We start from the raw sequence: 14,044 nt of genomic DNA on the forward strand, positions 1-14,044 counted from the left end.
TTGGGGTGGGGGAGGGAAGAAGCCTTTTTCATCTTCAATTTATTCATGCATTTCAACAGACTTTCTTGGTAGCACCAGAAAAGCAAAATGCAACTACATTTGCACAAAATGCAACCTTGCAGGTGGTTCCCATATTCATCTGTCTCATGAAAAGATGTCACTAGGCTGTATATTTCTCTGCCACAGAACTCAACATGTTGGACTATCTTTGCTGTTGAATGCTCCTCCTGGGTCCTAGTGCCTACCTAGCCCTGCTCCCCATATCTGTTTGAAAGTTTGATGACAGTCGTCCAATGAAGTATAAATGCTCTTGTATCAAAGTACTATGCTCAATAATACATAAAATAATGGTTCTGACCAAGGCAGCATTTAAAATGAATGATAATTCTCATATTTGTTCAGGACTATATTTGACTGCAGAAGCATACAATTTTCTCAAATGCCACACTCCAACTGACCATAATAACATTTTTATCCTAGACAGAGCGTAGCCAGCATATTCAGGCAATCATATTACTCTGATTTATCAAAAGATTGAACTGCTTGTTCATTTCTTAGAGCATTTGAAAAAGCGTGCAAGAAATCCACATTTAAAAATGAATATGAAGAGTTTATTATAGAGTCAACAGAGCTTTCACAAATACATCAGCACATATCCATCCATCCCTCCTCTCTCAATAACAGGATTTTAACAGCAGCCTAACTTACAGGATGGTCAGGACTAACAAAACCTGTTAGGTATAGGCCAAGGCTCTCCAGATGTTCTGGAGACTACAATTCCCATCAGCCCCTGCCAGCATGGCCAGGGGATGGGATTTGTAGTCCATGGCCAGGGGATGGGATTTGTAGTCCATGAACATCTGGAGAGCCGCAGGTTGCAGACCCCTGGGTAAACACTCAAAATGAAGCACATGCATATTCTATTATGCTCCATAACATATGCGCCAATCCCTTGCCTATATTTCCTTCCTTGTATGTGGTTCCCATATTCACCCCATATTCACCCTGAACACCAGGTAAGCCTTCCTAAAAATTGTTATACTTTTGTGTATACTACTATTTATTATTTATTTTAGCTTCTTCATTAATACCGAACCTCTCTCCCTAATGGAGACCCAAAGGGGCTTACTTCATTCGCTTCTCATTCATTTTATCCCCTCAACAACTCTGTGAAGCAGCTGAGGCTAAGAGACAGCCCCAAGGTTACCTAGCAGGCTTTCTGTGTCAGAATGGGGGATTCAAACCTCTGTCTCTCAGATCTTAATTGGACACTCTAAGCACTACAAAACACCATGGCTTGTATTTGAAATTAAGATGCCCCCTTCTTCTTTCTGATGGCGTGTGTGTGTGTGGGGAGGAAACCTCTAGCCCTTCTTTCCAGTAATGATAGTGATATGCACAGTTGTCAAAACCAGATAGCTCTGCAACATGAATTGTTGCTGTGCATTTGTAGTTCCTTCAGTCAGCAGAATTACAACAGATAAGCTCCATCAGTGATCAGTGCAAAGTTGATTAATTCAGCATGTACCAGTGTGGCACTTTCCAACAGACAAGCTTACCTACTAAGGCAAGTGGAGCAGCCCTTTTCAGCCTCATCCTGCAATTCACTTGCCGCCCTGTCTTTTTTTTGGAAGTCCTCTGGCGGGCTACGAGCTGAGCAATCTTCGCAGTCTCCTGGCAAGCCACAGCATGGCAAATGACCTGCTCGGGAAAGAAGCCAACCTTATTTCCACCTCACCTCACATTTTCAGGGGAAAGACAACAGCGTTATTTACCCTCACGGTCTGCACAATCGGTCATGGGAAACAAGAGCCGATGGAAACAGCCTCAAGTCCTCCTTGTATGATAGCAGCATGGTGCAGTGGTAGGATTCGGCAGGTTCGCACCACTTCAGCAGAACTGGTTGTTAAAATGGTGCTTGTAAAGAGCCAGTTGTTAAATTTTTTGAATCCCACCACCGGAACCGGTTGTTAAATTATTTAAATCTCACCACTGGCATGGTGCTTTCACTTCTATACCCCCGTCGCTCAGCTGTTACTGGCATCTTGCTAGCCAGCTTCAAGGTGAGAGTGTTACAACAGGTGGTCACAGAGCGGCTTGCCAGCTCCCGGCAGGACAGGGAAGGGGCAGCCAGGAGAGGAGAGATAAAGGAGACGAGAGATAAAGTAAACAAGTTTATTCAATCCAACAGAGCGACAGGAGCATCAGAGAGAGACTCTCTGAGTACAAAAAGTGAACCCTTTTTATGGAGAAAATTCTGGGAAAGAATGTCTGGTTCATACATAATAAAACGATAAGGAGCACATACATTACAGGGCGGTGGCACTTCGAATTAACACTTCAAAAGACATCATCCTTTTATTATCTGATGGGGAGTACCACCACATTCCTGTCCCAGCATTCTAAATAACAGTGAAGTCACTTATTGACAGATCTATGAGCACCTTTGTCAAGACAATAAATGCAGCTGTTTACATTGCCAACCTTGATTGAGAACATTCACTGCTTGTCAGCAACACAAACAGTAGAGCCTTTAAAACAACAAGTCATGTGTCTAGCAAACTATTATCTGGTCAGTGTCTTGGCTTCAAGGTTTTGCTGAGACAGAAAAAGCATTCAATTGACAGTTTAATACTCATTGGCACTTATTCAGGATGTTTCTTATCAAACAGCCTGCTTACTCTTACATATGGAGATAACTCTAGATAGAGAACACTGCCTTGGATGCCTAAGTGTTGTCTCTGAAGTTTAGTTTCCCCGAGGCTGCTTGGTTCCAAAAGGAACCAAGATACCCTATAATATATTCTATAATATAATGTGCCTGTGCTAGTATCTATTGCTAATAAATGTGAGACCTGTACTCTAGACTTGAAGGAAGATCATTAATTGTCTAATATCTACCTTATTCATATGGACTTATATTCAAAATTCTGGCTGCTAGTGCAAGAGGGACACACAAAGAAATCAAAAGCAGGGAGTCAATGGAAAAAAATCAGTTGTCTCTATAGGCTTCTTCCTGGCAACAGCCTCAACAAATGACTTAGTGAAAGAGTACATCTTCCAGAAGACAGGCAAAGGCAGGGGTCTGCAACCTGGCAGATGTTCATGGACTACAATTCCCATTGGCCATGCTGGCAGGGGCTGATGGGAATTGTAGTCCATGAGCATCTGTCAGGTTGCAGATCCCCGGGCAAAGGGGATGCCCCTTCAAACGGCACACATCTTCAAAAATTGGCGCCCTGACCAAAAAGGATCTCATTGGAATGGAGGAGAAATGCAGAATTCTGTGGGAGGCCACCATAAGTTGACGCTGACTGGAGCAGCGCATTTTATACATGGGTTCATACAGATATATGCCACTATAATGCTTTATAAGCACAGCAAGTGAAGAAAGAGGCACGGTATGCAAGGAGGAAAGAATGAACAGGTACAAGTTTGGGCTAAAAAAGAACTCAAAAAGTAGCCAAGGACAGTAGCATGAAAAACTACAACAACATTCACCCAAAAGGAGTAAAAGCTTACAGAAGCCGTAGAGACACAGACTGTGCAAAAGATACTGCAGTGTATCCATCACCAGTAGATAAGGGGAATATGAGTAATTTGGAGATTGGGTTCTTTTGTATTTGTTGTTAATTTCAGCTACTTAGCTTTGCTGCTGTTCAAATGCATTATCAACTAGAAATACAACACTTTTGGTTAAGATTAGTTGCCAGTCTACCTCTTATCTTGAATTACCGATAAATGATCACCGACACTGCACTAGCGCAGGTACAGGCAGGAACATAGCCTATTAGTGTTTCCAGAGCACCATTTTCCTGAATAGCCAGATGGCCGAGTGTATGTTTTCCCCACTCCAGGTAAGTATAACGGGAAAAGTACAGTTAGTGTGGCCAGTGTTCCAGGAACAGGAAAGCTGTTCCTCCAGACACCCCAAGCCAGGGGTGTAGCTAGGGTAAATGGAGCCCGGGGCAAAATCTGAGTTTTGCGCCCCCCCCCATATGGGCAGCGTCCCTCCCCCACCACGACCAAACAACATTTTTTGCACCAGGTCATCTCAAAGTCACTATCGCATTATAGAACATGCCCCAACACACAAATCTGAACACACCCAGGACTCCCTAGTTTAAACAACATTGAAAGTGATGCTATTTTTTTGAAGGCAGGGAATCCACCCTGAAACAGCATCATTTTTAATGTTGTTTAAACTACAGAGCCCAGATTCTCCTTTTAAATCCACCTTAAGGGCATACTCTGGGCTCCCTAGTTTAAACAACATTGAAAGTGATGCTGTTTCAGGGTAGATTCCCCACCCCAAACAGCATCATTTTCAATGTTATTATTGGAGTTTTCTATGTTGCGTGGCCGTGGCCTGAGAGATCTTGTTCCTGTTTTCACCTGCATCTGTGGCTGGTATTTTCAGAGGTGTATCACAGAGAGAAGTCTATTATACACTTTGTCCAGCCTTCTCTTATAACAGATTTCTCTCTGTGATACACCTCTGAAGATGCCAGCCACAGATGCAGGCAAAACATTAGGAACAAGATCTACCAGACCATGGCCACACAGCCTGTAAAACCCACAACTACCAGTTGAATCTGGTTTTGAAAGCCTTCAACAATACTTTCAATGTTTTTTTTAATCTAGGGAGCCCAGATTCTCCCTTTAAATCCACTCCAAAGGAGGTGGATTTAAAGAGAGAACCTGGGGAAAATATGAGGGTGCCTGTCAGGGGAGCAATGTTTAAGCTAACAGTACCAAACTTTTAGGCTATCTTCAGGAGACTCTCCTGATGAAACCACCCAGGTTTAGTGAAGTTTGGTTCAGGAAGCCCAAAGTTATGGATCCTCAAAAGGGTAGCCCCATTTACTATTAGCTCCCATTGGAAACAATGGAGTATGGGGTTACCCATTTTGGGGGTCTATAACTTTGGACCCCCTGAACCAAACTGCACCAAATTTGGCTGGTATCATCAGGAGAGTCACCTGACAATAGCCTGAAATTCTGGTGCCGCTAGCCTAAAAACTGCGCCCCCTGCAGGACAAACATTGAAAAAACCCTGAAAAATAGAAAAAGCCACACACGAACCTGCAATTTTTGCGCCCACCACAAGGTGGCGCCCGGGGCACTTGTCCCCGGATGTCCCCATGGTAGCTACGCCTCTGCCCCAAGCCCATATAATTTGACACATGAAAATGAACGTGGGCTGAACTAATTTTAACATTTTTTGAAAGGGTCAGACCCAGGTTCCCAGCACCGGACATACCTTTTTGGCAGCCACACAGCAGATCTGAGGAGTGACTCTTTAAAAACAAGAGAGAGCCTAATCCTGCTCAAAACTGGTATGTGTGGGAGGAGGATGCTCCCGTCTCCCCCACCATGTGTTATTTTCCAAACAGAAATGTTGGGGGGAGGGGGGGGTCCCTTTTTTGCAGCTGCACATGAACAACTTAGCTCTTTAAAAGATAACTCCTAGTTTGGACCTCACACACTAACTTAAGATGGGTAGTACAGGGGCAACACTACCTTTTTAAAAGAAGGACAAATGGCAGCAAATGATCTCTACTTAAGGAAAAAATCAGGCCAGGCTCCATGCTGCTACCAGGGTTTTAAAAGAGCCCCAGGTCCAAAGAGGTGGAGATTTTAAATACAATCCCCAAACAGCTCAAGACTACAATTAACGGGATGGTCACACCTAAATAGCCATTAGCTACTTTATTGACTATATTAAGAAAATCTGCATAAAATCCCAGATATTTTACACATATACCTGTAGCACCAAACCATTACACAAACACCAGTTTAAAAAGGCACAGTTTTGATTACCTCTCCAGTTCTGCTGAGTTCAATCCTGACAACTCCAGGAACACTTTTCAGGTACGCTTCCAAAGAAGGGTGCCCCAGCAGTTTAAAAGGGATCCAGTCTCCAGTTAAAGATTTATACTCCCCTTGCAAACGGATAAAGGGTACTCCATCTTTATGGGATTGGAGAACAGCTCGAAGCATTTTGGCAACCAAGTCAGCTTCCTGCATTTTTGCCTATAACCAAAAGATAATTCATTTAGGATGCAAAGTACTTATGCTTGTGGGATTTGTACTATTAATAAGCAAGACATAGAAGACCAGTGAAGCCAGCAATGAAATAACCAGCACTAGCTAAAGGGACTGGTTAGTAGTCCAAGAAAAATGCTAAAAAAAAAATCACAGCTACTAAAACAACTTTTTTACTTAAGTTGCTGTAGCAAACAGAACAAATATTTTGGTTTAGATCAGCGGTTCTCAACCTGTGGGTCGCAACCCCTTTGGGGGGTTGAACGACCCTTTCACAGGGGTAAGCCTAAGACTCTCTGCATCAGTATTCTCCATCTGTAAAATGGATAAATGTTAGGGTTGGGGGTCACCACAACATGAGGAGGTGTATTAAAGGGTCCCGGCATTAGGAAAGTTGAGAACCACTGGTTTAGATGAACAAATGCCCTGCCAGACATTCCAAAAAAGGTGCAAGGAAGCCACCATAGCGGACAGCATCTATTCAGGCAACAGAAAACCTGGTTCAAATAAGGAAAGACTTATTTACTGAAACTACACAGAAGCCTCAATATTAACAGGCATAAAGCCATTTCAGAATGTCAACTGTTAAAGTCATCCCAAGGAACTCCAAAATTAGAACCAAATAAAGTGACAAAACCCATCTAAAAATATGTTCCGTTTTCTGATGTAAACTTAATTCTAGCCTGCCAGAATTTGTATTTCGTACAATAACCAAAATTTGACTCAACCTCAGAACTCCCATTAAAGTAAAAATTCCCAGCATTTATGATTCTGCTACGCAAAGGTGATCCCGACAAGTATTTTTTGAAGTGAGGTCTTTTCCTTGCAAATACACACAGTGGGTGGCTAATGTGAGCATACCAAATAGCCCGAAAGTCTTCCCAATCAAGCAGGCTCATTGCATAACTTCCTTCAAAGTCCTAGTCTGCTTCCTCGTGCCTCTCAGACTAATAACTTATCTGGGTCACACTCAAATAACAGGCCTACAGGTACAAAGGGCTGTTTTTAAAAATAAATTTATGCTTCAATTATTCCAACAGTGTTTGACACATACCTCTTCAGTCCCCTCTGGTTCAGTAACTCTAAATGTATGCTTTGAAAAACTGTAGCATGCCATCAAAAATAGACAGACGGCTGCTAGGAACCTTAAATATTTTTGGGGCTTTACGCATGCAGAACATGTCCTGAGGTTTGGTGCTCTGCAGCAGTGTTGTCCCATGTTCTTTTCACTATATTCTTGCCAAGGCTAGTTTGATTGCCATTTTGCCCACCCCCTTTACCTGAGAGCCAGCGTGGTGTAGTGGTTAAGAGCAGGTGCACTCTAATCTGGAGAACCAGGTTTGATTCCCCACTCTGCCACTGGAGCTGTGGAGGCTTATCTGGGAAACCAGATTAGCTTGTGCACTCTAACACGCGCCAGCTGGATGACCCTGGGCTAGTCACAGTTCTCTCAGAACTCTCTCAGCCCCACCCACCTCACAGGGTGTTTGTTGTGGGGGGGAAGGGAAAGGAGATTGTAAGTCCCTTTGAGTCTCCTTACAGGAGAGAAAGGGGAGATATAAATCCAAACTCTTCTTGTTTCTGCAGCCTCCAATGGGAGTCCCCATTTTTGCTTTTACAAACTCTAAAAGTGGATGTCTGAGTGAAATATGCCACAGCTACTGGAGGTTCAGAGCAGCGTTCTTTAAATGTTTAAAGTTTTCCCAAGGCTTCACAAAGTTTTTCAATATTTTTTTAAAGTTATAATTGCCGTTAAATTAGCAGCCCTTATCTAAGCACATTTTAGCGCAGAAGAGGAACGCACAGGTTTTGTTAGAAGCTGAAATAGCTTCCTCCCCCTTCCCTAGTTACACTGATATTTACTCCCAACTTAAATACTTGGATCATTAATCAAATTAAAAATTATTTTGCAGGCTTACTCTTTTAAACAGAACTACCTAGCCAAAAGGTGAAAGGATTAATTCCCATTGCCTGTGACATTAAATTACACTGCATTACTGTGGTGCGAAATTCTCTATAGAAGGCAATTCCGGTGCTAAAATCATATGAGCATCTGATATGAAAATGCCAGACTTTTTAACATAATAGTGTTAAAAAGTTTCCCCATTTGGAGAAGGAAGAGAACATAGGGTGCACAGGGAGACTTTCCCAATGAAATACAATTATCCGTTCCACATTAAACTTTCCCCATAGAGATTTTGATATATTGCAGGTCGGTGTAAGAAATTAAATGGCAAGTTTTATAGAAGCTGCAGACAACAGCGAAGGCCAGCAGACGACACAGAAAAAGTACAGAAATACAGAAAATGTATGTATAGTATTGTATAATATCAACATATTTTATCTTTTAATACCATAAATGGACACAATTTCTTTTTTAAAGTTAAAAGAAAAGAAAAAAAATCAGACTTATTCTCTGGTACAAAGGGGGGGGGGATTTACGCAGATTTCCAGATCGTGGGTGGCACTGTGTCCCTAACCCCAGCAATGTGGAAGGGACAACTGTACTCACAAGTAAGTTCTGAAGCACAAGGATGACAAGACAGACTGAACAACTACCAGACATTTTCAGTCAGAAAACACTGAACCTTTTAAAGGAAGAGGAGATAACTCCATGATCACTGGCCTTGATGACGCTGCAAGCTTTCAGCCCGTCTACCGCTATGCAAACAAGCACTCCACTGAACAAAACGGATTGCTGAGAAGAATATAAACTACACGCTCAGCAGAGCCTGCAAATGAACGCCACTTCCAAAATCTTCAAAAGGAACCAGAGGCAAAGAACTAATCCAAGGCAAGGCAACCCCCAGTTCTCCAAACGCCACAGAGACTGGGGATGCGGCACCAAAAATAAGCTTAGTCAGCACACTGCACAGAAGAGAATGGCAGTTGTGCCAATTTTTTAAAGGCACTTCATACAGGAACAGGATGCATAGCGTATTGGAAAGCAGATATTTTTCTGCAGTAGCCCAATTCCTCAACATCACCCACATAATGGTTTTTAGAAGAAGAGTTTGGATTTATACCCTGCCTTTCTCTGCTGTCAGGAGACTCAAAGTGGCTTACAAGCTCCTTTCCTTTCCTCCCCCCCTCAACACAGACACCTTGTTTGGTAGGAGATGTTGAGAGAGTCTGAATGAACTGTGACTAGCCCAAGGTCACCCAGCAGGAATGTAGGAGTGCAGAAACACATCTGTTTCACCAGATAAGCCTCTGCCGCTCAGGTGGCGGAGTGGGGAATCAAGCCTGGCTCTCCAGATTAGAATCCACCAGCTCTTAAGCCCTACATTACACTGGCTCTCCTTAGCCTTGTATACAGAGTGATCTTGTTACTGCACCTGTGGCACTGTAATAACACCTAACACACTCAAAGCCCTTTTACTGTTTATTGCTGTAAAAAATTAAAAAAACATAGTAACTTCATAATGGCAGCGGGGGGGGGGGGGATCTAATGCAAATCTTGAAATCAGCTTCCTCAGGTGCATGTGCATTCATATAACGGTTTCTGGAGTATGTATTGTAGTAATGGCGCGGTGTGGCAAGCATCAGTGGTGTGGGTGTGACACAAGCAAGTTTAATTACACCTCAAGCAAGTTTAATTACACCAGGAAAAACTGAGCAGCTAACTGTTAACAAGCACACATCAAGACAGCACAAGGAACACAGCACCCCCAATCTGAAATGAAAGTGGATAAAAACACCTCTCCCTCAAAGTGAGGCCAACCTAAATGAGCCACCTTAGAGCAAGACAGCCATTTATACACCACATTATAAATACCCAAATCAAACAGAAGTGATACAAGTTCATCTTGAGAAGTCTGGCTAGCAATTAACTCAAGAGGTGTCCTTTGCCAGTCTAGGAGAATTTGATCTCTGTCCTAGGGCTGAAATTTGGATGATCTCTGTCCTAGGGCTGAAATTTGGAGAGGGGGACGGACAATATCAAGTTGGCATGGTATAGTGGTTAAGGGCAGGTGGATTCTAATCTGGAGACCCAGGTTTGATTCCCCCCTCCTCCACCTGAGTGGCAGAGGCTTATCTCGTGAATCAGATGCGTTTCCAAACTCCTACATTCCTGCTGGGTGACCTTGGGCTAGTCACAGTTCTTCAGAACTCTCTCAGCCCCACCTACCTCACAATGGACCTGTTGTGGGGAGAGGAAGGGAAAGGAGCTTGCAAGCCATCTTGAGCCTCCTTATAGGAGAGAAAGGTGGGATATAAATCCAAACTCCTCCTCTTCTTTATATGGTTGTTGTAAGGATTACTGACAACATATGTGGAAGTGTTTTGAGCATCTCAAAGTGCTTCCTAAATGCCCAGCATTTCTTTTTAATCAAGATTAGAACAGGACTAATTGCAACTTAGTTGGTTAGATTTAATAGCTTCGAATCATTGCAGAAGTGACTTGCAGTTCCGGCTTTCAACACATGACAGGGAGAGTCCAAAATTAAGGGAACACTTTTACAAATCCTAGCAATCCCACAGTTTAGAACAATTGGCTTTTATACCCCACTTTTTCTCTTCGTTTATGGAGTCTCAAAAAGGCTTACAAATCACCTTCCCTTCTCTTTCCCACAACCAGTGCCAGATTTACCCAGAGGCATACCGGGGGTAAATGGCGCCCGGAGACAAATTGTCTCCAGGACGCCCCCCGGCTCTGCCCCCTCACCACCCCAGCTCCGCCCCTGCTGCCCCCAGGCTCCACCCCCACACTGCCCTCGACCCCAACCATGTCACCATGGACATGGACAAGGTCTAGGGTGCCCACCACTGGCTGGACTCCTAGCCGGCAGCCTGCAATCTCTTTTGACCTCGCCTCCAGGCCCGGAGGGGAGGTCAGAAGAGACTGCAGGCTGCCAGCTGGGACCCCAGCCGGCGGGGGGGGGGAGGAAGGGAGGGGGAGTCCAGGGTGGGGTTGAGGGCGCTTGGAGGCAGTAGGAAGTCCTGCTGGCTCGTTGTTTTTGCCTGCCGCACACAAAAACGACAAGGCAGCAGGACATGTGGGGGGCTGATTTTGAGCCTCCCATGTGACCAGAAGAGTGGCGCCCGGGGACAAGGGTTACCCCTTGTCCCTAGGTAGATACGCCACTGGATTTACCTATAGGTTTGGCAAGCTGAAGCCTAGAGCCTCAAAATCTACCTTGTTTCCCCGAAAATAAGACAGGATCTTATATTAATTTCTGCTCCAAAAGTTGCACTAGGGCTTATTTTCAGGGGATGTCTTATTTTCCCCCCATGATTTTGCACCCCCCACATGACCAGATCAGCTGCACCGGGGAATCTGCAACTAGGGCTTATTTTTAGTAGGGCTTATTTTCAGGGAAACCGGGTAGGAGGCCAAGTTTTGACTGTTACAGGCCTTTCTTACAACCCTTCAGTACATTTCCTTGCACTCCATCTCAAAATAAAGCGATCTTAAGCCAATAACTTGATACAAGCGTTGATTTCGTCCTTCCAGGAGAGAAAGGCGGGATATAGTAACTGAGAGAATCAGTTTCAAATCCCCACTGGCAAAGAAGCATAGATAACCCTGACCAGACTAACATACCCTACAGGGTTGATGCGTGAGGCTAGCCTGCCGCACAGGGTTGTTGTTTTAAGGAGGGCACCAAAGAGAGCAACGTAAACCACGTAACCCCCGACCTCCTTCAAGAAAAGGTGTTTTTTCCCCCTAAAACACAGAACAAAACAGAAGTATACTCGGATGAAGGCATTTTTACACGACCCTCCTCCAGACTCAGATTAACAGAAAGGCAGAGAATCGTTTCTTGAAGGTTCATATCGTTCCGCACTGAAATTAAAGCCCCTGCAGACTTCGCGCGAACGCATCGAGAAACGCACAGTGGTGAATGCATGACTTCAGGGAGGTTTCTTCAGCCGCTCCCAAACCGAAAGGACGAAACGAAACCGAAGAGGAAAAGGAGGCGACGGGAATGACCTACCTAAGGCCACGGCAGCCCACAAGGGGGCCCAGCCCGCCTCCTCCCTTCGCCGGATCCCTCCGCCAGTCGACAACTGGAATGGAGCGTGGAGGAAGGGAGAAAACCCGAAGACCTCCGTCCGGAACGCACCCTTCACCTCGACGCGAACCAGGACGCCCCGCCCCTTTTTCTATGGCCCCGCCCACTCCGCCGCAAAGCTTCGCGAGGATAGGTGGGCGGGGCCTAAAATAAGGAAAAAAATGGCTGCGCGCGCTTCTCAAACCGCAGCCGTCAGTTCCAACAGCCACGCCCCCCCCTTCACCCTTCCCCATCCTCAACGTGCAACCCGCCAAATCGGGGACAGGGGGATAAAGCCCTTTGAGGGTGGGCATTATAAAATTTAAATAAACAAACAAACAAACAAACAAACAAATAAATAAGATGATGATGATGATGATGATGATGATGATGATGATGATGATGATAATAATAAATGTAAAACCCAGAAAGTGTGAGGCGAAGAAATGGGGTGCCTTGGAAACCCCATTCTGTATTCTGATTAACACTCACTATTTCTCAAGAGTGAGGAGTGTGGAAGTGGGGAGTAGCAACTGTATATGAAGGAAGCAAGCTGTCTCTCTTTGCTTCAGTACTAGGATACAGCACTATCTTGTTCAGTCTGTGATTTACTCCCTACTGTCTCCTAGCAGTTGTTGGATATTGAGGGTCTCTTTAGCCGTCTTGAATAGTAACCATTGCTGGATCTATCCTCTATGCCTCAGTTTCACCTCCTTTAAAATCTTTTCATTCTGGTGTCCACTACATCCACTGGCAGAGAACTCCATGATTTAATTACCCATTGGATTAAGTGGGTTTTTCCCCCTGTTGCCCCACCCTATGTATCCCCATACAGTCAGTATTTTAAACAGTCTAAATAATAATCACATGCTCCCTGCAAGGTCATGGCAACTGCAGAACTTCTCTATTGGGTGAAATGTTACATCCAGTGAAAGAGTAGGAACCCAGTAGTAGTATGTTCCGATCGGCACAAGAGAAGGCTATGCATGATCCTTTCCCATGTGCCCTCTTTTACATTAATTACATAATATTTCATTAACACGTGTAGGAAGTATGTTGAATTTCATCCTCATATTTTAAAGGATTTTGCACAGGATAGTGGAATTGTGGTTTTGTAGTAGCACACATGGGATGCAGTCCTACAGAACATTTCTACAGGCAGAAGGGATTTCTTTCAGTGAAGTGTTCACCCTTCCACAGGAACCTGAAATGTCCCCTGAAATGTGGATTACAGGACTCCCCAAGAACAGCACTGCGGGGAAAGTTGTTGAAAATTTGCCTAGCCTTCTGCCCACGAAAATCCACTGTACAATTCAAGTAGTGCTGATATGCAAAATATCTGCCCCATTTTTAAAATATGTGAATCCACTGTATTCCAATGGGGCATGCATGGGATCCACACAGGAAAATCCAGACAGCGGATGATCATAATCGTACAATGTCCCAATAGTTCGTGGATCCCATTAACATAGCAGTGTTTTGTGCTGTTATTCTAGGTTAGCTGTTGGATAGCTCTGGAGAGATGGCTTATACATTCCCTAAATAAATAATGTCTTGACCTTAGGTTGTTATGTGTTTTCTCAGGAAAGTGAGAAATTTCAGAAGGTTTTGTTTCTTTTTTAGGAGGAGAAATCACTGGAGTGATTCAGGGTGACTTTTTGGAATATCTGTGTGACAGGGAGAATACCGAAACGTAACCCAGAGACACAGCACACCAATCAGAACAGTAGAGCAACCCAGCCAATAGGAACTGTGAGCTGGGAAATGTTAAAAACTGACATAGGGAGATGGTTAGAAAGGGGGAGGTTTGGGAGTGTAAAAGGTGCACAAAGATCTTTAGGTTAAGTTTCCCTTCCTGAATATGCTGATGTGTTACAGTGGACCCTAGCAGGGTTTTGCTAGGCCAGGTGTGGAATTCATCTACATCAGAGTATTGCATTATATGTTATGAACCTACTGGAAAAAAAGTTTTCCTGAGGCATATACTGTGTGAAACC

The 14,044-nt window shown here is 44.1% G+C and overlaps 1 protein-coding gene across 3 annotated transcripts in view; it reads right to left on the minus strand.

Annotated features, from left to right (window-relative positions):
* TDRD7 (tudor domain containing 7) overlaps nucleotides 1-12,140 on the minus strand; it is a 39,348-nt gene extending 27,208 nt beyond the window's left edge. For 2 of the 3 annotated variants that reach the window (XM_048503960.1, XM_048503958.1), the window contains exons 1-3: nucleotides 11,991-12,140; nucleotides 5,824-6,036; nucleotides 1,560-1,701 (exon numbers count right to left, since the gene is read on the minus strand). In XM_048503960.1, coding sequence (XP_048359917.1) covers nucleotides 1,560-1,701; nucleotides 5,824-6,030 — 349 coding nt within the window. In that variant the 5' untranslated portion in view covers nucleotides 6,031-6,036; nucleotides 11,991-12,140. Of the gene's footprint in view, nucleotides 1-1,559; nucleotides 1,702-5,823; nucleotides 6,037-8,607; nucleotides 8,805-11,990 lie in introns of those variants that run through there. The other variant, XM_048503959.1, reaches the window with a different exon arrangement.
* Between the last annotated feature and the right edge of the window lie 1,904 nt (nucleotides 12,141-14,044).

Source organism: Sphaerodactylus townsendi, linkage group LG07, assembly GCF_021028975.2.
Source record: "Sphaerodactylus townsendi isolate TG3544 linkage group LG07, MPM_Stown_v2.3, whole genome shotgun sequence".
NCBI lineage: Eukaryota > Metazoa > Chordata > Lepidosauria > Squamata > Sphaerodactylidae > Sphaerodactylus > Sphaerodactylus townsendi.